This window comes from Coturnix japonica, chromosome 4, assembly GCF_001577835.2.
Source record: "Coturnix japonica isolate 7356 chromosome 4, Coturnix japonica 2.1, whole genome shotgun sequence".
NCBI lineage: Eukaryota > Metazoa > Chordata > Aves > Galliformes > Phasianidae > Coturnix > Coturnix japonica.
The window spans coordinates 54,132,810-54,159,098 of record NC_029519.1 but is presented as its reverse complement, the minus strand read 5'-3'; the positions used below and the strand labels follow the sequence as shown (position 1 = coordinate 54,159,098).

The following is a 26,289-nucleotide window of genomic DNA, read 5'->3' as shown; positions in this document are numbered from 1 at the left end:
CAGCTTGAATTCATCCTTGCTTCCATGGCCAGACGGTGTCTGTGTCTGGACACACCCTGGACAGCAAATTTCATGGCGCAGATGACCTCAATCCTCTACTGACTGTGAGGGAGGGCAGCAAAAAGGCACTTTAATTTTTCATATGCTAATTTTCAGGGATATATTATTTCTCAGACCTTAACAGCACAGAAAGAAGTAATTAACTCCACACTTAATTACAATCCTTACAACTTTATAAAGTATCCCATTACCGTTATGTGACAGTTGTGGCAGAAGCTTGTATTTGATTTATTATTATTATTATTTTTAATGAAGGTAAGTGATAGAAAGCAGGAAGCTATCTACGCCATCAACCTGGTCTCCAAAGTCAGTGTTGTCTTCTGGCACAAGCATGTGACTGTTGGATGGTAAGGATGCGCTTTAAAGATGCCTAAGCTGTGTCAGTCCTAACAACCTCATAGGGATGTCTCAGTGTTTGACAAAGGTTTACCTGAAGGCATAGTGCTTTCTGACCTGAACTATCCTCCATGATGGTGAGGGGGTTTGCCAGGGGACTGGCTCAGAAATCTAATGCAACCCTTCTACTGATATATATATAACTGTAATGATGATGTAACCATATGTCTGTCTGGTTTCCAGCTGTGCAAGTGCATGGAACACAGTCTGCACAAAATGAGAGTTTGAGTGCTACAACTACTAAGATGGGGACTTTGACTCCTACAGCCTCTTTACAAGTAAACACTACTGCTTCTGGAACCTCAGGTATGTTTTGAAAACACACACTTCATCTTCCTATACAAATAGTTCAAAAGATGTAAAATATCTTCATATGCCATGCGCTACCTTCTAATTTGCACAGGGTATGATGTCACCCCGCTATGAAGTTATGAGTGATGGACAACTTCAATAGATTCATAGGAAACTCAATGTCATTACAGAAGGATATAAATTAAGATAATAGAAACCTTATATATGCTGTATGTGGCCACTGTGTAGCGCTGACTGCCAGAGGAGGTCATTGAGATAAATTCTCTGGCTGCAAAGTGAAGGAGAAAACAGCTATGATTTTTACAATTGTTAATAAATCTGTAGGGCATGCTAAGGCACATGACCAAATTAAATGACGCTGTTCAAACTACAACAGTCACATGCAAGGTCAAAAAGGTATCAGTCCTTCCCTGTGCCTGTCTAGCTTTATTGTTTTTCTGAGTGTGTTTTGTTGTATTTATCCACTAAAAAACTCTGTGGCAAATGCAGATGTCAGGTAATGAGGGTGATCATTTATTACATTCCTAGCAGGCTGAATCACTTAGGTTTTCTCAAGGTCTCTTGAGCTTTTACTCAATACTCTGAGCTACACATACATAAGCCCAATAAGGACATTGACTGTGTTTGCATTTCCCAATTATTATTAATGTTTAACATGTCCAGAGGGATAAGAGACTCTTTATAATTCCCTGGTCTGTGTTTGCAGGAGATAACTGAGTGCTCAATAACATTTTGTTGTGCTAAAACTTAGCATCGTGAATGGGTGTTTACTGTGATTCTTCTCATAGAAGATGGGATTGCATAGTATATATCTGTATATTAATATCATATGCTGACTACATGCTAATAGTAATATCATATGCTGAGTACATGCTAAAATGCTTAGAAGCATTTTAGGGAAATTGAGATTTTTTTTCATTTTTATGCTATGGCCACTTATTTAGAGAGGAGTTGTTAATTATTTTCATAAACCTATTCCCCATAATACATATGTTGTGAGTTGTATTTAATCATGGAAGAAATGTTAATGCTCATGCAATGCAAATAGACTATTCGAGACAGTCAGCACAGCTTCACCAAGGACAAATTGTGCCTGACCAATCTGGTGGCCTTCTATGATGCATCAGATAAGAACAGATGACAGACCAGTGTAATCTACCTGGACCTGTAAGATCTTTGACCCAGGCCCACAAATCTTCCTTATTTCCATATTAAAGATTAGATGGATTTGAAGAGAGGTCTGTACAGTGGATAAGGAATTGACAGTATGGCCACAGCCGGAGAGCTGTAATCAATGGCTCTGGTGTGCCCCCAGGTGTCTGTCTTTGAACTGGTGCTCTTCAAAATTTTTATCAATGACGTAGACAGTGGGATTGAGTGCACCTTCAGCAAGTTTGCAGATGACACCAAGTTGAGTAGTGCAGTTGATATAATAGAAGGAGAAGATGTCATCCAGAGGGAACTAGGAAAACCTGAAAATTGGGCTCACTTGAACCAAGTGGAGTTCAACAAGACCAAGCGCAATGATGTTGGGATAACCCCAGATATGAGTGATATGGGAGAAGAATTCATTAAGAGCAGCTCTGTGGAAAAGGATGTGGAGGTCTTGGAGGACAAAAAAGCTGGACTTGAGCCAGCAGTGTGCTCTTGCAGACTGGAAGGCCAACAGTATACTGGACTACATCAAAAAAGAGGTGGCCAACAGGGAGAGGGAGTTTATTATCTCCTTCTACTCTGCCCTTTTGAGGCCCTGTCTGGAGAACAGAGTTCAGGTGTGGAGTCCTCAGCATGAGAAAGACATGGAGCCGCTGGAGTGGGTCCGGAGGACAGCCACAAGATCAGAGAGCTGGAGCTCTTCTGCTGTGGAGAAAAGTTGAGGGAGTGAGCATGTTTAGCTTGGAGAAGAGAAGGCTCCAGGGTGACCTCATTGTGGTCCAGTGCTTAAAAGGATCTAATAAACAAGATGAAGACCAACTTTCTGCACAGCCTGGTAGTGGTAGAACAAAAAGGAATGGTTTAAAACTAAAAGAGGGAAGATTTAGATTAGATAATAGGAGGAAATTTTTCACTCGAAGGGTAGTGAGGCACTGGCACAGGTCGCCCAGAGAAGCTGTGGATGCCCCATTCCTGGAAGCATTCAAGGCCAGGTTGGATGGGGCCCTGGGCAGCCTGATCTGGTAGGTGGCAACCCTGCCCATGGCAGGGAGTTGGAACTAGATGATCTTTGAGGTCCCTTCCAACCAAAACCATTCTGTGATTCTATTACTACCCTGTTACATTTTATGTCTTTTGGCAGATACACGCACAGTGTGGGAATCTTACCATTGGTACACTGCAATAAGGCAATAAATTACAATATTTTTTATGAAAGATTCTTTCTCATAGGCAAATTGACCAGGTTAAAATGAAATTGTAGCACATACATGTCTGTGGGTTCTATCTATTGAATTATCTGTAATATTATTTGTACAATTGCTCTTTACATTTAAAATATACCCAAAAAAGGTTTGCATCTTTTCCTGTGACTGTCTGTGACAGTCATCACCTTATTCAGCTCACTGTGCTGTAAAGCCAATAAATTTTTAGCTCAGAGACTACCCACGGAGCTAGCACTATAATTTCCTGGCTGAGGAAGGAAGGGCCCATATGTCCTGGGGGATTCAGCCTAGGTCCCTGGCATAGATGTTGCCCTGACTTCCCATAATACTGCCATTTCAAAATCACTTCTTCCTGCAGTGAGATTTTATCCTCACACCTTTCCTGCCTCCACTTGGGACTGACCATCTCCTTGTTGCTTTTTTGCAGATTAAATATTGAAGAAGTCCCCTTACACACTTCAGTGAGATAGGTAGCCCAAATGGGTGTGCCTTTAGACCATTTTTGCTCCATATTTTCTGTGTACATTAAAGTCTTCAGGGAAAAAAAAGAAATCTGCCTCCCTATAAGCAGATCTCTCTTTATATGTTCAGCTGCTCAGGGCCAAGGGAAGCCATAGGCTGCACCCTAATAACTTTTAAGGCAATGAAAGCATGAAGTCAGTTGTTTCAGGCTGTACTGAGTCTAGAAGAAGTGCTGACTCTTGCTGCCATGAGATTCTTTCTTTGCAGCATTGTGAAATTTCATCTTCCATAGGGTCTGGGTACATTTTGTTCACTGGAACAGGGGTGGTATGTTCGATGGGCTCATACTGCAGCCCTCAGGGGATCACAGAGCTTAAAAGCTGAAGGTACCCAAGCCTTATCTTCTGTGTGGGAAAACAAATTGATGTGAAATTCACCCAAAACAGAACATTTCTATTTGGTTTTCTCAATGATAATTCAGCTGATTAATCTCAAAACCAAAAGAATATATGTCACTTTGAGACCATTTTCAAAAAAATGTACGTTTTGAAAGGAAATTTCCAATCTGCCATATCAAAAGATCAGGGTGTGGGAGAAGTGCCACACAGAGCTGGAGAGCAACTGAAATGAGTGGGGGGAGCCTGTGAAGGAGCTTGGAGAAACATCAGAGAGCAGCATCGCTGTATTACAGAGGATTGAAGCCAGCAGCTGCAGAGGAGGGGCTGAGTGGGGCTCACCTAGATTGGGGAGGGGAAGAAGAGCTGTTTTTAGCAAAGAGAGCAACCAGCATGCGTGCCATTGAAACGTACACTACTTCAACTCTGGCTGTCATGTATCACATGCCTCCTACTCCTGCTCCACCTCCACAAAGGATTGCTTGTTAATATTTCATTTTCTCCTTTTGTTTAATTTGTGTAGAAGTGGAGATTTAATGGATCTGTCACAGACTAAATACTTCTGAGGAAGTGCAAGTTGACTTTTTATTCTGTGACCTGAACAACAAAAAATCCATAAAGTGGGATGAGTTTAAGTTCATCCACCAGGCTGGTAAGATCAGAAAATCTATTATAATAAGCTGTCAAGGGAATCAGCCTGCTGCATCTATCAATGCCTTTATTGCACTCCTCAAATTGTAAATCCTACTTACCTGATTCACAGAGGTGTCTCTTTGAGAAAGAACCTTAGGAGTAAGACAAGGAGGGTTTGTCTCTTTCTGTATATAAACTATACAGGAAAGCTGGATAGTGGTATTAAGTGGAAATCGCTCACCGTAGCTTTAGCTTCTCCGCAGAGAGGCACAAATGGAAGCGTCAGATAGATGGAAAGCATAACAAAGCCTCAGCTAACACAACTGCAGAACTACAGCACAGTCAGGGCAAGGGGAGTGTTTTAAGATTCTCGATTTTGCTTTGATTTATCTTGTGGTCTCCCGTCTGAACGATCAGCCAAATTTATTCACTTGTTTTGCCAGCAAGCATAGCTCCATATGGCTGCCCTCCAAAAGCAGAAGCAGCAAGCTGCAGGGCGCACAGGCTGTTCAGGTAGCAGAGCTCTGGGTGAGGTGAGCTGCTGGTTCCCCTCTCCATCTGTCAGCCTCCTCACCAACACTGCCATTGCTCAGGCAGGTATTGTCAGATCACCCACTCGTACATCAACCTCTTTATCTTTGTCCTCCTTGCCATACGGACAGTGTTGTACACCTCAATTCTTGTGAGGAGTCTTGGAAATCTTCCTGGATTTTTTATGCAGAATACCCACCCCCAGCTCACAGCCTCAGGGACATGGTAGGGGCCAAGCAGATGGCCAGAACAATACAGCAAACACTGGAGCAAGCAAAGGGCTGCTTGCCTTTCCGTCCTTCTCCCCTAGAAAAGCAGTGCCCAACTCTGCCATCAGAAAAGTTAGCTTTCTCAGCCAAGATGGTTCACTTTGTTTACAAGAGTGAACTATGGCAAAATGCTACATTGACATCTTCAGAGTATTTCTTAGGAGAGTTCAGCTCCCCTCAGAATGGGGAGGGTAAGGCTGAGTATCTTATAGGGACACGACCTACCTGAAAGACCTGACAAGCTCCTCTGCCTGTCTCCATGAATGTCCACGTTGTTTTATATTTGCGTGTTTAAATGTTGTTGAGTGCTCACGTTTTTTTTCCCATGGGATCTCACTCTCTGTAAGAAAGGCAGGGTTCAGCTAACAACTGATCATATCATATTTGGATGTTCCTTTGATGCGGGTGGGTGTCCTGTGGCTTTCTGTGCACCTTTGTTTGACAGGGAGCTATTAACTTCCTGAAAGGATTTCCTTGGCTCTTGTCATTTGTGTTGCCCAAATATGCAGTAAATGTCCCCTAAGAGGTCATCACAGATACCCTCCCTGAGCATGGTGACACTGTGCAGATGGATAGACAAGATAGAAAATAGCTTACATCTCTCCTGAATTTTTGTCAGCCAGTATGCAATAACTGTGTGCCCTCAGGATTTAACTAGCATTGCCCATATTTAGTATGTTCAAGGAGATCTCTCATTGCTAACTTGAAGTACTTGGCTTTTTTCTTGCATGTTTGCAATTAAAGTGTCATTAAAGCTCTGCCACACGTATTACTAGCAAAAATGATTGTTTGTATGCCAGTGGCTCAAGTGATTTCTGTTAATAGATGAGAAACAGCAGCAGCTGTACTAATGTGAACAAGAATTCACAGTAATAGAATAACATCTTTAATCCACATTGCAGCTCCTCTCACAAGAGCTGTCTCTACAAAGCACAGGAAGGACCATGGTGGGACAAGTCCTCCTGAGGAGCTCTCAGGATGAGTTGGATGAGCCATGTTCTTCATGGGTGATGTGCCAGGAACCAGCCTTGGAGGAGCCTGGAGGGAATTTTATGGTGCTGTGAAACTACAACTCTAAGTAAGGAGGAATTGCTGAGGACATAGCACCTGGGGGATGTTCCTCCATGGCAGCTCCAACAACCCAGCGAGAGGCATCCTCAGGCCATGCCCCTTGCTGGGCTCAGGCAAGCACAGAGGTATTGTGCTGCTATGTCACACAGATGGATGTTTTCAAAGACAAGGATGTCTGGCTTCTTTTGGCTTCAGACCAATCACGAGAGAGATTTAATATAAAGCAATAAAGTCATTGTGGGAGTGAGGTTTCTCTATCCTCCAGATGTGAAATATTCATAGACTTTGTAGTGTTCAAGCATACGCACCTCAGCCTAGAGACAAGCAAGTAGCATGCTGACATGGTGTTCTGCACCCAAATTTTCTGGATCAAAAGAAGGTTGCTGCCAGCAGCAAGACCATAAGTTTTGCTCACAAGGCACAGCAAGGTCCAGTTCTTCACTACTAACACCTCATTCCCACTGTTAAGCAGTCTGCTAGCCATGAACACCAGGGTAAATAATGAAGGTCTGTTACTGAGAGATAGCAACACTTGAAGATGTGACACAATTAGGTATTTGAGTTTATTTTCTTACAGAAGTTATTTGTCAGTTAAATACCAGCTCTTCACCCCAGGACATTTATTTGGCTTTGGTAGGAGGAATGTTTTTTGGGAGTGTATAAGTTAATTCAGAATTGTCTGAGTGGTCAGGTCCTGGAACAGGCTGCCCAGTGAGGTTGTGGATGCCCCGTCCTTGGAGGTGTTCAAGACCAGGTTGTACGGGGCCCTGGGCAACCTGATCTAGTAAAGGTGTGTGTTTGGTGGCCCTGCTAGGCAGGGGGGTTGGAACTACATGATCCTTGAGGTCCCTTCCAACCCGGGTAATTCTGTGATTCTGTGTGATTCTGTGATTCTGTGAGTTTCTTGTCCAGTTACTAAGCTCATCAATGGAGTCTGCCAGTTTGTATAATGTGAACACACCCCTTGCTTTCCTTTTTGCAAGGATCTCTAAACCAGTTAATAATATCTTTGTTCTTTCCATTTTCTTTCAGTCCTTTCTGTGAGCACCCTGCTAATACCAACAGGTAAGAGGGAAAGGAAATATTTGGAAGAGGGTAGGAGGAGGTGGAATCTCAGGTGGAACGTGACGCATAGTACATAGAAGGAGATGAGGGATGCTTATGTTGCTGCAGTGCATAACCTTGCAGTGAATGCAACTGAATGCCATGTGGTACCAGGAGATGATGCAAAGCAAACAGAGTGGCAGAATTCTGAATGGTGCAATAGGCAATTAATACAGAAACAGTGTTGGTCAGGGAGCTAGCTCTTGTCAGTGGCTCTCCTTCCTTTTCCAGTGGTTAGAAGCAACAGGTCCCAGGATAAGGCAGTCTTCATGTGCCAGTGAACCTGTAATACCTATTTCCCTTCCCTTGGTCTTGTCAGGGAGCAGTCACTTCTGTGCTGCTCTCTGCACCTCTTGCTGCTGCCACCAGCAGCCTGTCCCACCTGTTACTGTGATGGGTCTGTTGTTGTAATGGATAGTTATTTGGATCCCAAATCTTTCCCTAGCTGGAAAATATCTTCTAGATTCCATTTCCGGAAAGTGGATGGGATGGGCTGAATTGTGAGGAAAATTTAGTGGATAACATTGATAATCGAGTAAATGTTTTTAATACCTTAATCAATTTCACTCATTCAATAGTGCATCCTTTCAGGTACTGCTTTTCCTCAGTGATAGCCACATGTAGTTACAAGACTAACCTGTGGGTTTGCCTTCTCTGCATTACTCATATCCTGGTCATCTAATAGACGGGTAGGAAGATAGCCTTGGAACCCTCAGATTTTCTCCTGAGGATGTACTGCACAAGTCCAGGGGCACACTTTCACGTTTCTCAATGTAATTTGTTTCTGCTGACATTTTCAGTCAGTACTCAGAATAACTCGCTGCTGTGAGAATTGCCTGCATGCCCTGTGTATCTTGCAGTCTATCAGATAGGGTAGTGAAAAGGACAATGGTATTTCCCTGGGAGATCCAAAGCAATCACACAGAATCATGAATTCAGAAGAATTATTTCTGTTACTTCATGATGGCTCATATTTCCCTCCTCACATTATCACCTTTCAGCACACAGCACCACAGGAGAGAGAACTTTAAAGAAACATGATAGGATGTTCAGGGGCAGGGGTCTCAGGCAGTGATAGTTTCCTGCATGTAGCATCTAAATGTCTCAGCTGGGGCTAAATTGTGTAGACACCATACTACGTCCACACAGTGTTGTAAGTTAGAATCGTCTGACTTGTAGGTATCGGGAAAACCAGTATACTAGCATCTCTACTGGAAGAGCTGGCCCCTGGCTTTTCTCTTTTTACTCCTCTTATGTCAGGAGACAACATGCTCATACATATTGGAGTAGATTGGGATGTTATGAGCATGGGAATATGGGCAAAAGGAGAATGGAGAAAAAACATCGCCAAAATATTTAATCATAATGGAGCTGAGTTCCAAATCAACAGAGAAAGGAGGAGTCCTACAGATTTGGGACCAACAGTCACTGTTGGTTACTCTAATTCAGCAGATGAGAGTTACAAATGTTGCCTCCATGAAAGATTCTGTAAAACAGATGGACCTGTCATTTGGAGGTGTAGCAAATCAAAATTGCGGTTTAGTCCTCAAAATGGCACTGAGGAGTTAATTGTAGTGGCTCAGTTAATGTCATAGCCCCCACCCAACAAGCTGAGCCCCTTCTGTCCTTTGGAAGAGCAATGGAACCACACTGGTTTCAATGCATGAGCAGTAGGAGCTGTCTGCCTTTCATTACAACTTAGATAGATATCTTGGATAGCTGATACCCAACTCCAGTTCAGATTAGCACCTAAAGGCAGAAATGCAATCCTCTTAAAAATGCCCCAGAGGCTTTGACAGTCCTTGCTCTCCCCACGTGTAGGAGAGCAGGCAAACACATCACTTTGTCACACTCAACTGTCAAGAAAATGTCCAGCTATTTGTATTGCCCCTCTCTGGACTTACCTACCATTAGTGTTTTTTACTATTAGCAGTGAGATATTTTGGTTCTTCATCTTTTGAGGGCAGGTCTTAATTTCACACACTTATTTGCTTGCTTGTCAAGAGAAGTTGTTGATGTTGACCAGTACCTTAACCTCCCTAACAAATGACTGTAAGTGTCCAAGCAGATGATCCCAGAGAAGACAGCTGTATGACAGTCCATACAAAGTGTGAGTTTGTCCTAAAGCTTTTCCACCCCTCACGCTAAATTATCCAGGTGCTACTTAGGAGACTTACAGCTGTGGAGCATGTCGTGGCTCTAGAACTGACAACGTCAAAATTGTGTGGGGAAGATAATTTTTCTGGGGTGTGGGGGAAGTTGTCTGGAGAAATTCTGATACTTATATGTTGATATAATGTTTCTTCTGCAAATCTAGATTCTGGCAGTACTGCAAACAGTTCCGAAAAAACGAAAGCATTGGAGGATACTATCCATTACTCTAGTGAGTTTCATTACTTTGTTGTCCATCTTTTCAATTTTCAATAGATGAGCGTGGCTCTAGATGAGTGTTGGAGTCACAAAGAAACAAATCAGGCTGAGTTATTTGTCTGTACTAGGCCATAGACCCTCTTATAAACCCAATTTAACTCAGCTTAGCAAGCTGACACCTCTCCCACTGGAAAGCAGAATGATTATTCCCGAGGACTGAAGTCAAAGTGATAAAATAAAAAAAATAAAAATGTGAGTGGAGTCATACCCTGTAAGAGAAGACAAATGGAAATGTGAAAATATAATTTACATACCATTATGAATACTTGTTATATTAATATATTGTTATGAATATGTTATGTGAATATGTTGTCCACAGTGTCATGGGAGGGTGAGTGGGGAGAGAAGGGCTAGGAGAGGGTCCTCTGTGAATTGCTCAAGCAGTTGCTGTTTGCATGGTGCATGTTACTTAATTTTTATTTTAAAATTGCATGTCTCTGGGGCGAGAGTATAACTGCAGATCTGCTATTTCCTACCCAAAGCACTAGCTCAGCATAATACGTTTGATGTTTTTCTACTCTGAACTCGTCTCTCAGTTCTCCCTCTGGTTCTGGAGATGCACATTCATATGAATATTAAACATTAATTGCATAAAGAATCAGTGAAGATGCCATATCAAAATATGGGGCCGGCAGGAGGGAAGATGCCGAGGCTCTGCAGCCTCACTGACATGGGGCTAAACCCAAACGTGGCTGACTGCTGCCAGCAAAAAAAGATAAATGGAGAGAAGCTGGGCTTGGATGTTTCCCCAGGAAAGCTTCTCTTCATGACATAATTCTTTCCTTTTTGCTTCTTGGCTGGGAAATACCCGTCAGGAAATGGCAGATGGTGGGAAATAATAGAAGGGAAGAAACGACCTCATTTAAAAAGAAGATCTTGCATTTTATATCCATAGTTGTAAGTGCTGCAGGGAATGTTACTGAATTATGTAATTCCTTGGTATCTTTCTGGGTTTTCAGTGCTAAAAGAGAAATAACCGCTTTAGTCACTGAATTTCAGATGAGTCTTTCTTAAAAAAAAAAAATAAATAAATAAAAAAAATTTGCAAGTATAAAAAAACTGTTTCTGCAGTGGGGCAGTTTTTATAAACCTTTAAGGCCACCCATGCCAGGAGCAAACCTTGCAGGCAGCCATTGATTAGAATTACACAGGTCCCACTGTGGCAGGTGCTGAAGCCTGGGTGAAGGCATCACCATGGGGTGTGGGGGCTGGGGCCAGGAGCCTCTTGCCATGGTACGCAAGTGCCTGGGCAGAGGTAAATAAGGGATTGAAATGATGTTCTGCCTTTTCTTGCAGGCGTTATCCTGCCCGTTGTCATTGCCTTGATTGTCATTACACTCTCCACCTTCTCGCTGGTGGCCTTGTACAGAGTGTGCAACAAGAAAACTCCAGGTATTTGGTTGACCTTCTCTGACCAAAGGGAAGACAAAATATCAGTGTGCTTGTTATTAAAATGTCTCTGGAGGCTTTTGAGATTACCATAACTAGAGATACTGCAGTAGTCTGACAGGAAACCTTGTATTTCAGAGTATTTTATCTGAAGTGGGAAAGCAGCACTTCATTATCAAAATCAGTAGGAAGAACAGAGGGAGCAAAAATATCTGTGATCTTTTTTGAGAATATATAATGCCATAAAGATTTTTGTTTGGCCTTTTGCAGTTGCAGAGAGCTAAAAGAACAGCTGTGCTAACATGATCAGTCAATTGGATAGAAAAAAGAGAGTGAAAATAAGCTTGGAGATGCTGTTCAGCACAGTCACTTGATGCTCATTTAATCCCTGTTCCAAATAAAAGCAAAGAAACATCATTGCTTTCTTTTAGGAAATACCTGATACATGAGTGGAATCTTTTGGTTACAGGGTATGCATGGGTACAAAATGGCTGAGCAAACAGCACTTCCAGAAATAGTTGCTTTTGACAAATCGGCTAAAACCAGTATAAATTTCACTGCTGTCCATGAAATACTTAAGGTAATGAGGATGTAATTCCATTAGATCTCATTCGCCAGGTATTTCAGAGAGTTACCAAAGCTGGCCACAGGAGAGTGCAATTTTCCATTAAGTGAAAAAACAACCAAACATATCTGAGTCCTGACTGTGAGTTGGCATGAGTTAGGAGCTCTGTGCAGAGCCTCAGCAGTGAAATCACTGGGGCTTGGTATACAAAATCATAGCGGGGTGTGGAAATGTGGAGCAAGGCAAACTGCGCTGCAACCAACTTAGCCAATGGCATGGAAATCAGAGCAAAACAAAACGCAGAAGGTGTGCTGCCTGTTTAGGAAATTACTGCATTTTCAGGGTAAAGGACATTAGGTGAAGTTTGTTTTCTTGCCAGCCTCCCCACACTCAAATGCCATTGCTCACAGTATTGGCAAAGTAACTTGAAAACAAGAGGAGGCAGTGACAGTGACCTGCCATCCCTCTGTGTATGGGAGCTAGCTCTATGCACCCTAGGTTGCCCCACCGCATCCATCTGCCCACATTTGGGTGTAAGGAGAAAACAGGTTTGGTGGATGTTTCTTTTTGGAGAGTAGCCCCTTCCTCACTGACTGAGATGACAGGCCATGTTGCTAGTTGGGCAAATCCCACTGCAGCACACAGGCTGTTTTGTGTTCCCCCACCCTGCCTTCTGGATGAGTTGTTTCATGCTCAAAAACCACTGTCAGCACAGAGATCTTTTGGGAGGATGAGTTAGAAGACTGACAGTTACCATCCAGTTTGGATGTCTTAGCATACTTAATTAATCCTGCAAAATCACAACTAAGCCTTCTGCTAGCAGGAGCAATAGCTATGTTTAAGTGTTTTGCTTAGCTGAGCTCAAATGACCCTAGCTCTGTTCCTTTTTGCAGACAGACAAGAGAACGGCACAGAACAGTAGGTCAAATTTTTACTTTGCATTGCTATGAGATCTCTTGTAGGACACTTGTGAATGCAGCAAATTCTGCATGTCATTTTCTCATCTTTCTCTGCTTAAACATAACAAGCAGTTGCTACTGCAGAACGATGTTTCTGAAAGCAACATGCTTGCAGTTATTATGCAACTGTATGCACGATAGCAGACATCCATGATGGCATATACAGAAACATGCAACTGTCTTGAAAGAGATCCTTTTGAAAAGGATAAATGCCTTATGCTGAGCCCACTTACTTTTCTCCCCCTTCCCTTTCCTTTCCCCCCTTTTTTTTTTTTTTTTTCTCTCTCCTTTTATTCTTTGTTCCTCTCCTGTCATTACATATTCTTCTGTCCCATCTTCTCTCCACCTGCCCATTTGCACAGCCCTCTGTTAAAATACCCAGAGAGGTCATGGAGTCTCCTCCTCTGGAGACTTTCAGAACCCACCTAGATGCATTGCTGAGTGGCCTAAACCAGGTGTTCCTGCTCCAGCAGGGGGATTAGACTAGGTGATCTTTTGAGGTCCCTTCCAATCCCTGACATTCTGTGATTCTGTGAAAATGGTATTGGCATAAGCAGGAGAGTGAAATGAAGAAAGATACATACCAAAGGCTGTTAGGTCTGGATGTGGTGCCATTTGGGCAGGTGGTTTACTTGCTACCCCCTATTTTCCTGAAATCTAAGGTGCTCCTTCTTGCAGTCTGACACAGCTATAAGCCCCGTGTTGGCCAAGAAAGTGGATATCTCTTTCTCTTCCAATTCCAATTACTGTACTTCTTCTGTGGAGCACTGAATTGAGCCTGGAGTTGTGTGAGCTGATCTATCGCATTTTAAGAGAGGAGTCTTTTCAGAGCCACTAACGTATGGTGTTTGCCATCAATAAGACTCATGCACAACACCCTTTGCAACCCATCTCAAGCCTCCAGACCTTGATCTTAGAGTAGTATTAAACTGAGCCATGTGCCAGTGCTGCATGCTCACTGTGCCTTATGTCTTCTGTCACCAACAGGGCCCAGTCAGATAAAGAAGGTGTAAAACTTCTGTCTGTGAAGACAACTTCTGCTGAGACTGGTGAGTGATTCTTCTGTGCCACTGTGTTTGGGGATGTCATTTCCAACAGCAAAACCATCCTCACTTCCTCTCATGTTGAAGTCACTGCAAAGCAGCCAAATAGGTGCCTGTAGAGCTGCAGCACAGCTGCACTGTGTGCAGTCTCAATGTCTAGAAGTGAGAAATACAACTGCTGTAGGGAAGAGCATTTTTTTCTCTTCAGTGGTAAGCGATCTACAGCTAGGTATGTTTGGGAGTAACTAAGGTAGTGGTATTTATCAGTTAGATTTGGGTAGACAAGGATATTTGTCAAATGATAATATTCCAGTAGCCAAAAGGTTTGGGAATAAGTGCTGCAGCCTTGCGTAAAGTCAGCCTATACTTTTAAAATCCTACACTTCTCATAAAATTCTAGTCTTGTCCTACTCTCTCCTGTGCTTCACTGATCCAGTTTGTTTCAAAATGTGCCTGTAATAGAAGCTGGAAGGAGTAAAGGTTACAGTTAATGTACAAAAAAGAAATGAAAATCTCACCGATACAAGCAAGAGATGGAGGTAACTATAGGTTCTACAGGAGCAGAACAGCACAAAATAGCACCGAGGTGGAACAAAATCTGATCTAATCTTATTCCCAGTTATTAAAAATAATAAATATTATTTTTAAAAAATTTAAAGAAAAATGGAACTTCTCATGGTTATTCTTCTTACTGTTAAATATATGGCAATTCACTTTATCAGCTGCATCGTGCTACTTTTGTTCCCACCCTCCCTATTGAAGTAGGGAGGAACAACACTCTTACTTTATCCAACTTTTTAAGGTTTCTTCTTCCCCCAGTGGCATTTCAGAGGTTGCCCAATAGCTGCTTTCCTCTTCTTCTAAATCCTTGATGAGAAATTCCCTGTAACACAAATGTAAATAAAGCTCTGATACTTAAGCAACTGCAATTCAGCCTTGTGATTCTGGAAATTATGTATTTGTACAGTATACATCTTTCAGAATGGATGTTATTCTGTTTTAAGGGGTATGGAACTGTGAGCATGTTTACATTAAAATCATAACATCCTTTCCGAAAGCTGAGTGAAGTCTGAGGCTGGGATTCATAGCCATTTTTTGACTGATTCTGCCCTCATACCACTTTCAACAAGAAGGTAACTTCAGCAGCAGCAGCAGTCCTTGTGTTTTGCAGAGTGTAAATGAGGCAGGACCCAGGCACATTGTTCTTCACAGGATGAGGTCTGATGCTGTTAATCAGCTGCTGGCTTACCAAGTGTCTGAATTTCTTCCACCCAGAGGATGCTTGATTTTCTTCCTTACTGAAGTGTGATGTATGCATGTTATAATTGGAAGGTATGAGTCATAGCCACTTACGAGACAAGATTCTTGCCCTCTTCTCATTAATACAATTCATATTTAAAACAGCTACCACTTTCTCTTGAATTCTAACAGCTTTACAGGTTTCAAAATTAAATCTGTTCACTGAAAATGAAGTCCTGATTTTTCCCAGCTTTGGAAAAATGCTCAACTTCCAAAATTAAAAGCACTCAGAAAGAGAGGCCTGTTTCCTTCTGGAAACATTTCTCACTCATACGGGTATTTTCAAATATGTTGGGGTGCTTGCCCATGTAAATAAGACTAACTTGCTTTGTTAAAAAATCAGGGTTAAAGCAAACGCTTCTTGTACAGGCACAGAAAAGCATGGAAAAGCCTGACTCATTTGATCTATGATCTCTCTTACAACTTCTGAAACAATCGCTTCTCTACATATTTGTTTTCCTTTCTAGATGAGTAAAAGCCAGGTCAACTGAAGGGGGAATTCAGCTGTTCAGTAAGCGTATTATAGCAGCCTCTGGTTGCATGTGCAAACCAAATTATAAAACATTTTGACTAGTAGGAGAAATTTCTTAGAAAAGCCTCAGGCTTATAGCCAGACCCTTAGCATCTTCCTGTGGTCAGTAGGCTGTCTGGTCACCTGAACATGGGCATGCGTATAACAAAGTTCTGCTTTCATATATACTCAAATGAGGTTTTATTATAATTCATATTTTGAAATGTTTACTTCTTACAAACAGAAGATTTTGTGACTGTGCAATTGTTACAAGGAATGTTTAGAAAAAAATCTTATACACAAAGCATGTAAGTATACAACCAGGAATTTGTCTCAGAGAGGTAACCTAGAAAAACCCTGTGTCGGTGTTGTGCAGGCCATGTCCTGATCAAAGCTTGTGGTGAGTTTAGCCTTGTCTTATTTTCTACATCTAAACAACTGAGACAGTTGTCACAATCACCTAGATATGTGAGATACGTGACCAAAATGCTATTTATCCTATCTGTCTTGGACATGTATCTTGATTTGGACTTAGCCGACCTTAAGAGTTCCATTGACTACTGAAGAATCCTTTTTAGAAATCTGTCAGAACCTAATTTCATACTTTAAAAGAAAAAGAAGGGCTCCTTTTTCAGAAGCATAGATGAATTATATTTAATCAAGAATATAATTTCTAATACCTACAATTAATGTGAAAGAATACAGGAAAAGAAGTGTTAAATGTATTTTAATGGAGCAATATCATCAGGGACACTAGGTAGTAGTGAGCTTTATCACTCTTGTTTTTAAAAACTCTTTCTAGAAAGATGACTTCCTAATGACTATGAGCTCTAAGACACTACTCATTAAGAAGAAATCTAAAGCAAAATCCAAGGAGACAAAACCAAACACTTTGAATTTTTCATGCACATTTGGTAGTAAATTGCAGCGCTTGATGCAAGATAAGTGACTGTACATGCAACTTACATGAAAACTCAGCTTGGATATAAATGCTTAAGATACTGAATTGTTTTGAAAGTTTTGCACTAATGTGCAAGCACAGGACTTACTACGGTCATTCCCTGTTGAGTATATAGGCAAATTTAGGTCAGCTCTTCCTAGGGAAAATAAATTATCTTACACAGTACAGAGCCCCAAGAAAATCTACCTGCAAAAGTATTAATTATTCGGGATTCAATGTAGCCCACAGACCTGCAAGTGGTAGAAATATTACTATGAATATAATAAGATGAAGAATTTTATGTGATGACTAAGAGCTCAATACCATCATACATGGTGTTAGTGATAAAGTAATGCCTATCTTGAAGTATTCCTTGCTTTTACTGTGACAGTTCTTGCATATTTTACTGAAAACCAGATATTGATCGCAAAAAAATGCTGGGGGACAGAAGTTCCTTAGTAAAAGAAAGGCTGAAGAATAGGAATTGGAATAAGGCTATTCCATATATATGAATGATGTGTAATAGTGTCATGGTTTTATGGTCATCGGTATTCCACATATCGATACCTGAGTAATGATTTGGCAAGTTCATTTTCTGGCCTTCGCTTGGAGTACCCATTCTAAAATGTATTAAGGGCAGTCCACAGGTTCATTCTTTAGTATCTGGTCTCACAGGAATGTGGCAGGTGACGATATTTTGAAGTTGTTAAGAGTTGTCCTGGTGCCTTAGCAAAAGGTGATCCATTGGGGCATTTCCTGATCCATGTGTGCCTGTGGGCGATAGCAGGGTAAGACATGCCTTTTCTGGTTTTCAGAGGTGTTGTCTGTTCTGCATTGAATGTTCTGGAAGGATATTAAAAGTGTGCCAAAGCTGATGTGGCTTATATTTTGGTGAAGTGTTCTTAGAAGCACCAAGGCTTCCCAAGACACCAGCTGTTGACACAAACAAAAATTCAAGAATTGCTACTAAGTGAAGCTGAGAAAATGTCCCAGGAAACCATGGATATTTGAGAAGAGGCCTGGCCTGACACATGCAAAAGATCTTTAGCTTATTATAATCCTTCTGGAGAAGGCAATCAGTCTGCAGAGGTGCACTCTGATGGAGCTGTGCAAAATTGAATGAACTGAGGATGTAGATCAACTAACATTCCCGTGTGATCAGCACCTCTTCCAATAGCTACTTCTTCCTAACCTGCCATTGCAGTGGATGGTGGCTGAGCACTGAAATCATCACAGAACGAAGTAAAAAACCCTGTTCTTGTTCAGCACGAGAAATTGCTTTGGCAATGGAAATACACATGAAGTTCATCATCATGAGACATCCCACTGTGCTGTTGGGGTTTGGAGCTGGAAAATCCTATGGTCTTCTGAGATGATGAGGCTGAATTATGGCAACTTCATCATTGTTTTCCATAAACTTCCAAATGCTGACAATGTTTAATTATGCTGTTTCATACATCAAATCATTCATTTGACTGTAGTATACTGGGACGAATCTGGAGCTGCTGCAGAAGATTATTCCTCTTCAGTTTCTCTTACGCTGAGCACATCCAAGCATGGACCATGACTTTTAAGCAGGTAAGAAATTTTTGGTATTGCCTTATTAGGGGCTCAACCCAAGCAAGCTTGCTTCTGTCAGAGGTAGTTGGGCTGTGTAGAACATGACCCCACCACGGGGTTTCTCCACATCTGCTGGTAGTTTCATGTCTCTCTCATTTCGTCTAGGAGCCAGGTGCACGCATCCAGCTGTGTCTCTGTCACTGAAGCTTCCCTTGCAGCCTCCTCTCCCTTGCCAGATAAGCAGAGCAGGTCAGCAGAGAGCAGCTTGCTGATATGCTGCATGCTTGTGAGAGGTAAGAGCTGACGTTCCTTCTAATGTGGGGATATGATTTTGTTTATTTATTTTACCTTTTGTGAGTAGTATTCCCATTTTTTTTTCCCCAGCAGGTAGAAAACCTAGAAGTTGCTTCATAGAAAACTGTCCTCCACCGTCAAAGAGTTAGAGCAAGTACCTGCTTCCCTTTCCTTCTTTCTTATTTTCTCATACTTGACATTTTAAACCTTGTATTGTATAATGACCTGAAGTTGTAGTTTCTTTCATTATAGATGCAGAAGAATAAACGTTTCTAGCTTTTTACTTCTTATGGCTTGATTCAGTGTATGTTTACTCACACCACAAAGCTCTGGTTGCACACATTCCAGTTGAGAACCTGGGACAAAACTACAGTCAAAAATATTAAATATTGTGAACTCCATCTGTGGTTGCACTTCTAACTCAGTTTCTGAGCTATGCAGTTTGTGAGGTTTTTCCAAGCAGCCTTACAATCAGAGGCTGCTGAGGATGTGATGATGTTTGTGTCTGTGAAGCATTTGCTAGCTTTCCACGCTGCTTTCTGAGATGTTCCTCAGTCCTGCTGAAGGAGTTTGCAGGTAGTGCTGGGGTTCATGGGTGCAGCTGGGCAATGGGTCCCATTCAGCACTGCCCTCCTGTATCACTGGTTGCATCTCTGCGTGGTCAAGACAAGCATCCTTGTTATTGGGTCTACAGCAGTAGTTTCATATTTTATGAAAAAATAAGTCTTTTCTTCAGAATGCTTTATTTAATTCTTTGCTTTGAAATAGATTGCCTCTCATGAGAGATTTCTCAGCAGCAGATATTATAGTGAAATAGAAGTGCAAGTCATTTCTTTCTTAGACACAGTGTAATCTGAGATGCAGCACAACTTATTTTTTATGTCAAAGCCTATTTATTATATCCTTCTTTTCTTCCAGCCTTCCCACAGAAGTCAGAGTTGGCTTTGCCCACATCAAAGTCTTTCTATATTCATGACAATCCAACCTGTTAACTCTTGTTCATCACCCTGTTCTACAGTGTTTGTGCATTCTAAATAATATATTCAGATTCTGAATCAAATAAGGAAAAAAAAAAAAAGAAAAAGAAAGAGGGATTAGTGTAGCAGCCTTCTGTAAAAGTGAAACAAAGAAATGTTTGTTTCAGAGTTTCAAAACTGATCTTATACAATCTATAATTTCATCTGACTATACGCCCACTAGTTAATCACATACACTAAGATCAGGATGCAACATAGTCAGAAATGAATACACTTCTTAGAGTAAAAACAACAACAAAAAACAATATCAAATACTGCACAAGTGAAATTTTACTCCATCAGAAAGCCTCACATTTTCATCGGGGTGTTTTTGCTTTGCTTTCCTGGTTAAACCTTGAGCTTCACAGAGACCTCAGTATCCATTAGACAGTAGTACTATAGAAAGCAGATAGACAGTACTGTCTACTTCCCATGCACTCAGAACTAATACACTGAAGAGTCAGAAGCTACAAAGACCAAAACAATTCCTAGTCACTCTTTCCCATCCCCCTTCTGTTGAAGAGAGACTCCTTGGAGTAGAACATGTGCAGAGTGCATCCCCTTGTGCCCAGGGCTGAGCCTGGCAGCTACTGGGAATCTATTGCTGGGTCTCTCCAGGGGAAGTATCCTGTGGATGCTATCATGGGAGGCTGTGCATATGCAGCCCCCATTTCTGACAAGAGCTGGCACAAGATGTCTAGGAAAGATGAAAAACAGGGCAGAGGCACGTGGGTGCATCCTCCATTTCATCCTTGTAGCACTCCTAAAACAGAGGTTGTATGTCTAACAGTACTTGATTTTTACAGTAATTTGTCCTATCTCCTTTGGCATTTACAGCATCCTGTGGCAATAAGCTAGGCAGTTTAACTACAGTTCTGTCTGTTGTATTACACTGATGTTTAAAGACTTCACAGTGCCTGTGTCTTTGTGTTTACAGTCTAGTTTCAGACAATAATCAACAAGCAGATGCAACACTGAAGGATGAGAGAGAGTAAAAGGTTTGATAGAAGGATTCATTGATTACCTGCCCAGAAAAACTTACATGTTGGTATCAGTCTAATTTCATTTTCCAAATATTCTGTCAGAGGCTTCTTTCTCAACCTGTGCATCATGTCTTTCAGTTTTTGTAGAAGCACGGGATATATTTGAGGTTGGCTTCTCCCTGCCCTCTGCCAACCTCTCTGAGCTCACAGCTCCTCCTTCAGCAGGAGAAGCCCCACAGTCAAGGCAGGACTGCAGGTAACTTGGGTCGCGTTGCAGTCATAGCTCCCCAGCCAACACTGTTTGGTCACCGTACAAGCCAGTTGCTGCTGGGTCCCTTCGTCTCCTAGTTAATTGTTGACTTAGCCAAACAGACAAATATGCAGTGGTCTTTCAACCTCTAATCATAGAGTGGTTTGACTTGGAAGGGACACTGTAGACCATCTAAGAGTTCCAACCCATCTGCTGTGGGCAGGGACACCTCCCACTTAGACCAGGGCCCCATCCAGCCTGGTCCTGAACACCCCCAGCTTCTTTTGTCAACATGTTCTTCCAATACCTTACCACAAGTGAGTTATTGCCATAATATAAATAAAACAATCTAGTGTCAAGTGACACTAGATACAAGATGCTGTATAGCAATACTAGGAGAAGCTGGCAGTTCAAGTCTCTCTTGATACTTTCCATTCAGTTTGCAACACTAGACTTTGTGTGTGTTGCCCTTCACTGGATGCATAACTCAAAATTAACACATTCTAATTTTCCACTGTTTCTGGTGTCTGATGAATTTTGCACAACCCTTCTCTCTCATCACAGCCTTCAAAACATGTAAGTAATCTGTCTGCACTATTTGAGCACTGCAGTCATGCTGCATATATTCTCCTTTGGTTCAGTTCAGTTCAGTTCTATCATCTGTTCTAGGAAAACACTGAACACAAATGTTTGGTTTTCATTTCCCTCATGGGAAATAAGGTCTAATCCATTGTCTTTAGTGAGCGATGGTTTTGGTGGCAAGTTCGGTTTTCATCAGTCTTGGAATTTATTTCTGTCACTTACAGCTATTTTGAGATCAATAAAAATGTCTTCCCACTTGCAACTAACCTGAATGTTGTTCTTAATTTGCTCTTTGTGATGCAGCTGGATATTAAGCACAGTATTAAGGCACTGAGCCATTAAGCTCCGAAACTGGCCTAGATGCCTTTCTGTGTGGTCTCAAGGCATACTGCAGTCACATACCTAAAAATGTTTGTTACCTGTGTTACACCTGATAAGGGAACATCTAAGTGATTATTTCCTCCTCAGTGCATCATCATTCTGTCTTCACCACCAAGTGATTCACTGGCACTAATTATTGTAGACACCATAATGAAAATACCTTCAGACACATTTGCAATCCCAGAGCCTCCCATTAGACTGTCACTGACAGCACAGGGAGATGCTGACCACAGCAACAGTTGATGGCAGCTCACTCTACCCTTGAGCTTATGTGTTTAGCACCAGAAAATCCAGACAGACTCTGCAGCAGCATGGGACCCAATTTATGCTCTGATCCAAAGCCTATTGGCAGCAATGGGAAGACATATTTGGGGACGTGTCCTTAGACACATTGCTTTCCCCCTGTGCAAAGTATGTGCCTTTCATGAAAGTCTGCCTCAAAGCCCAGCAGAGCAAGCACCTGAGAGTGCAACCGATAGTACATTATTGATAGTTATTACAATTAGAGAATATTATCTTCCTCACGGTAAAATACATCAGTCTTGTCCAAATGTTTCTTTTTTCTTTCTACCAGAAATGTATGCTTTCCCATTCTCTTAAAATTTTGTATGAATTATTGAAGCAGTTGCTAGAGGCCTTTTTAATTGAAATTTAACACCATCAGAACTTCTGAAGCACTAATTTAGCAGCACATTCCAGCACATTATTGCTGAACAATATTCAGTGCTTGTCAGTGAAGTTTATTGTGGTAGGAACACACCATTGAGACCATATTGTAGAGAGAATACACTCTATGACACCCAGGGAGCAGTGAGGATCTACTGTGTGACAACTTTTGTTGCCTAAGCCCAACAAGGAGACAGGCTAGTGTATGTAGTGGCCAATGATGTGCTGCTGCTGGACTCATTAGTCCTCTCCCTGTATGTTTAACTGATGCAAAACATATTTTCTGTTTTTTAGGAGAGAATTCATCTCAGGGGAAGAATAAAACTCGACAATGTGATGATTCCTCTTCAAACTTCAGCAATAAATATGTAAGTTTCTTACTTTTGTCTCAAGTCCTGTAATATTAGTACCTGTTAGTCTGGGTAACGCTTGTTGGTCTTGGTACTGTGACATATAACTAAACAAAAGGGTTAAAAATACAGAACAAAGTGAGCAAGGACTTAAAGCTCAGCTTGCACAGTCCATCCAGAACAAGAGACCTGGGCAAACCAAGGCTATAGAAGTTCATGGCAGCTGAAGAAGCTGCCACCACACAGAGGTAGACCTTTATGGACTTAGCATGTGGCTTTAGCTGCTCGTACCCTCGCTGTAATCTGCCAGTCAGATTTCCTTTCTGTAATAACAAAATTACAAAAAGTAGATTTTTTTTAAAGGCAGTTGTCTATAGGAAGGGAACTTACACATTCAGCAACTTTGGTTTCATAACAAGGCTGTAGCTGTTCCACATTGTGCAAAAGCAAGTACTCTCATTGAGATACTTTATTGCCTTAAATTTCTTGACTGCCAACATGCAGAACAGGCAAGTGTTGGACAAAGCTGGTACATGTACAAGAGCAAGGACCATCAGAGCAGCTATGAAATCTGCTGTTTATTATATGGGTTATACATAACCCATATATATATACATTTTCCTTCATTCATGATCTTTTCCCCTAACACATCTGTCTGTTTCCCATAGAGCTGCTTCTCTTAAAAGGGAAGAAAAGATGAAGGATGTCCTGAGAAAATAGGTGTCAGAGCATACCATGGGAGGGAGTGGGTAGAGACAACAGTGTTGGGTCCAGATGAAGCCCAGCCTTGCACCATCACTGCAAAATAGTCCCCTAGAATGGGTGCCATCATCCTCCACTGAGATCTGATTGACCAGCAACACAAAGAGACATCTTTGAATCTTTTGGCTTGTTCTCATTCCCCTAAGGAATGCCCAAACTGAGCTTTCCTGATGCCAACAGCAAGGATAAAATAGGTGAAATCTGTCCCTTGAATTAGAGCATCAGAATGTAATGTCGCTATATTACTAAAAACCCAGAGCTGACTCTGTGTGGATGCAGGGCAATCTCCTGGATGATGGATTTAGTCCCTGTTATCTGCTCCATGCTGGATTTACTCTGTATTGCTCGCTTCTGCTTATTGTCATATTCCTGAGCAGTCTTACCTGGAACAATAATCTTGAGATACTGTTATCATTTCAGATGTGAAGCAGCCTGGTTTAAGACAACGTGCAGGAACATCCCACCAAGGTTGCAATGCCACAGGAGCTGTGGAGCAGCTGAAGCTTTTTGCCAGGCAGGACACTTGTGCTAATGACCAGCCCTTGACTTCTAAGCCTCAAGTGCCTCCTGTCCCTTCTGGAACGATGTGCTTTTTTGATGGCTTAATAACTGGTATATCATGTGTATTTATTATGTTCTCATATAGTAGAAGCAGGAAAACTCTCAAGAAGGTTGAAGAGCGTGTTTGCATAGTCATTATTACAAGAATCTTCTGCACATGCAGGAAGGAATATGTTAGCATACTTTGTTGAACTTACGGTATTTAGGGTTCTTTTAATTGTATGTAGCAAAATACAAACATGGCCTGACCCTTGAAACATTACTGGGCCAACTGCCACAGTGGAAGTTAATTCAGTGGTTTCCTGGAGACTCCTCACTGAAGCACATGCTTTACTTGTCATAAATGTTTACAGGATGGGATGCCTGGGTGAAATGCTGAAGCGTGTGCTTTATTTCTGTGAAGGGGGTGAATATGCTTTGCACTGATGTTTGTGTTCTTGTTTTGTTTTTTGAAATTCTATGAATTGCTGAATATGGTCCTTGTGATGTAGCAGACAACACAGTTAATTTTTTTCCTGTTCCTTGGCTAGCCACTGCATTGTGCATGCTGTGAATGACTCCTCTGAGCTGAGGTGCACAGTGGGGATCAGCAGGAAAAGCAATTCTGCAGCTGAACCCTGTATTTGGAGTAATACATGAGATTCCTGGTGGCTACCAAATAATGCTGGAAGTTTAAGGAGTGTTTAAGTGATGATGACAGACTCTTAATTTGTACAGAGCTGATGCTGCAAAAATATCAAGTAGTGCTTCTACCTGCATGTATCCTACTCTGCTAGAACTGTAAATGTTCAAAAATTGTATTAATGTGAGCATCTGCTCAGCCCCAATCCGCTGACTCTGGCAGTGTGCTGAGAAGCTCCATTGTTGTTTTGGGGAAAGGACAGGAGACAGTTGGGGTTGCAAATGTGGGGCTGAGAGCCAGGCCAGCAATTTGTGTTGTGATACCATTGATGAAATGCTTTTGAGGAAACTTCTCCCCCCAATTTCCCTCTGTGGGTAGATAAAACTTAAGTAGCAGTATGGCAAGATATTGAATGGATTTGTTAGTCCATATTTATGCACAAAGATAAAGTGTTAATTTCCCTACTTTTGACTGTTGCTCTTATTTCATCAGTGATGGATCTAATCCTCTGTCTTAGCAGCACCAAGAGAAATTGTGATGAAGTTTTGTAAAAGTTGAGAAATGAACAAGGCCTCTCCATGCTGTAGCTAAACTTCTATGGTCTGTTCAGGTGCTCCTGGATCACTTGGGTTGCTGCAAAGCAGAGAAGTTGTGCTTTAGAAAGGTCAGGCCTAAAATATACCAGATAGCATCTGGACCAACTCAGATTCCTGATTGCTGAAGTTTCCAATGAAAAAAAGAAAGCAATCATTGTGCATATTGATGTTGATTTTAAAATATTTCTGTAGCATGTTGCATCCTACTGAGAGGACAGTAGAAAAGACCAGAGAAACATTACAAAAAATATGTGTATGTGTAAAATTCGTTCAGTACATCATCCTCCATGATGTGTCAAGGAGAGAAAACAACTTCCTATTAAAAGTTATTATGTTTATTAAAAGGCTCTACTTTTTCTCTTTGCAGAAATGCAGTTCATTACCTGTGCCAGAGCTGGCCACTGCACTGCACTGCTGTGGCACGGGGTGAGCTAAACACATTGCTGTGAGCCCAGGCACCAGGTGCTCCAGGCATGGCAGGCAGGGGAGGACCAGGTCCAGCAGATGCTCTGAGGAGTGCAGAAAACTGCTACTTCTTGCAAATGGTGAGGGGAGAGAAAAGGGCTTGCTGCAAATCATTAGCTGTAGTACTTGTCCAAAACACCTGCTTGACCCTTTCTAGTCACTAGCATGGCCAAAAATATGTCCACAGGGCCCATAGTGCCCTTATGAAACATCAGCAAAGCTGTCTGTTGCATCACAGAGTATTCCAGTGGGAATACAGGAGCAATGGGAACAGTTTGAAGGCAGAATCCTAGCCTTCCTGCTCCCAGCCTGACCACTGTCCAGTATGGTCTGTAGGCTCCAGTAGGCATTAAGTACTCTTAAAAACCCCACAAGCAGCTCATGTTGGCACACTGGGCAGATGTCCACAATGTGTGCTGGCCATCAGCTGGCCATTTTTCTCAATGTTCCACTT

At 41.8% G+C, this 26,289-nt stretch overlaps 1 protein-coding gene across 10 annotated transcripts in view; it reads left to right on the top strand.

Annotated features, from left to right (window-relative positions):
• The window catches only part of EMCN (endomucin), a 48,522-nt gene extending 22,808 nt beyond the window's left edge, over nucleotides 1-25,714 (top strand). For 3 of the 10 annotated variants that reach the window (XM_015862124.1, XM_015862126.2, XM_015862125.2), the window contains exons 5-13: nucleotides 640-762; nucleotides 7,540-7,572; nucleotides 9,929-9,994; nucleotides 11,338-11,433; nucleotides 12,889-12,913; nucleotides 13,942-14,003; nucleotides 20,739-20,856; nucleotides 22,774-22,847; nucleotides 24,012-25,714. In XM_015862124.1, the coding sequence (XP_015717610.1) occupies nucleotides 640-762; nucleotides 7,540-7,572; nucleotides 9,929-9,994; nucleotides 11,338-11,433; nucleotides 12,889-12,913; nucleotides 13,942-14,003; nucleotides 20,739-20,856; nucleotides 22,774-22,801 (551 nt within the window). In that variant the 3' untranslated portion in view covers nucleotides 22,802-22,847; nucleotides 24,012-25,714. The other 7 variants (XR_004306987.1, XR_004306986.1, XR_004306985.1 and 4 more) reach the window with 7 other exon arrangements.
• The last annotated feature ends 575 nt before the right edge of the window (nucleotides 25,715-26,289 follow it).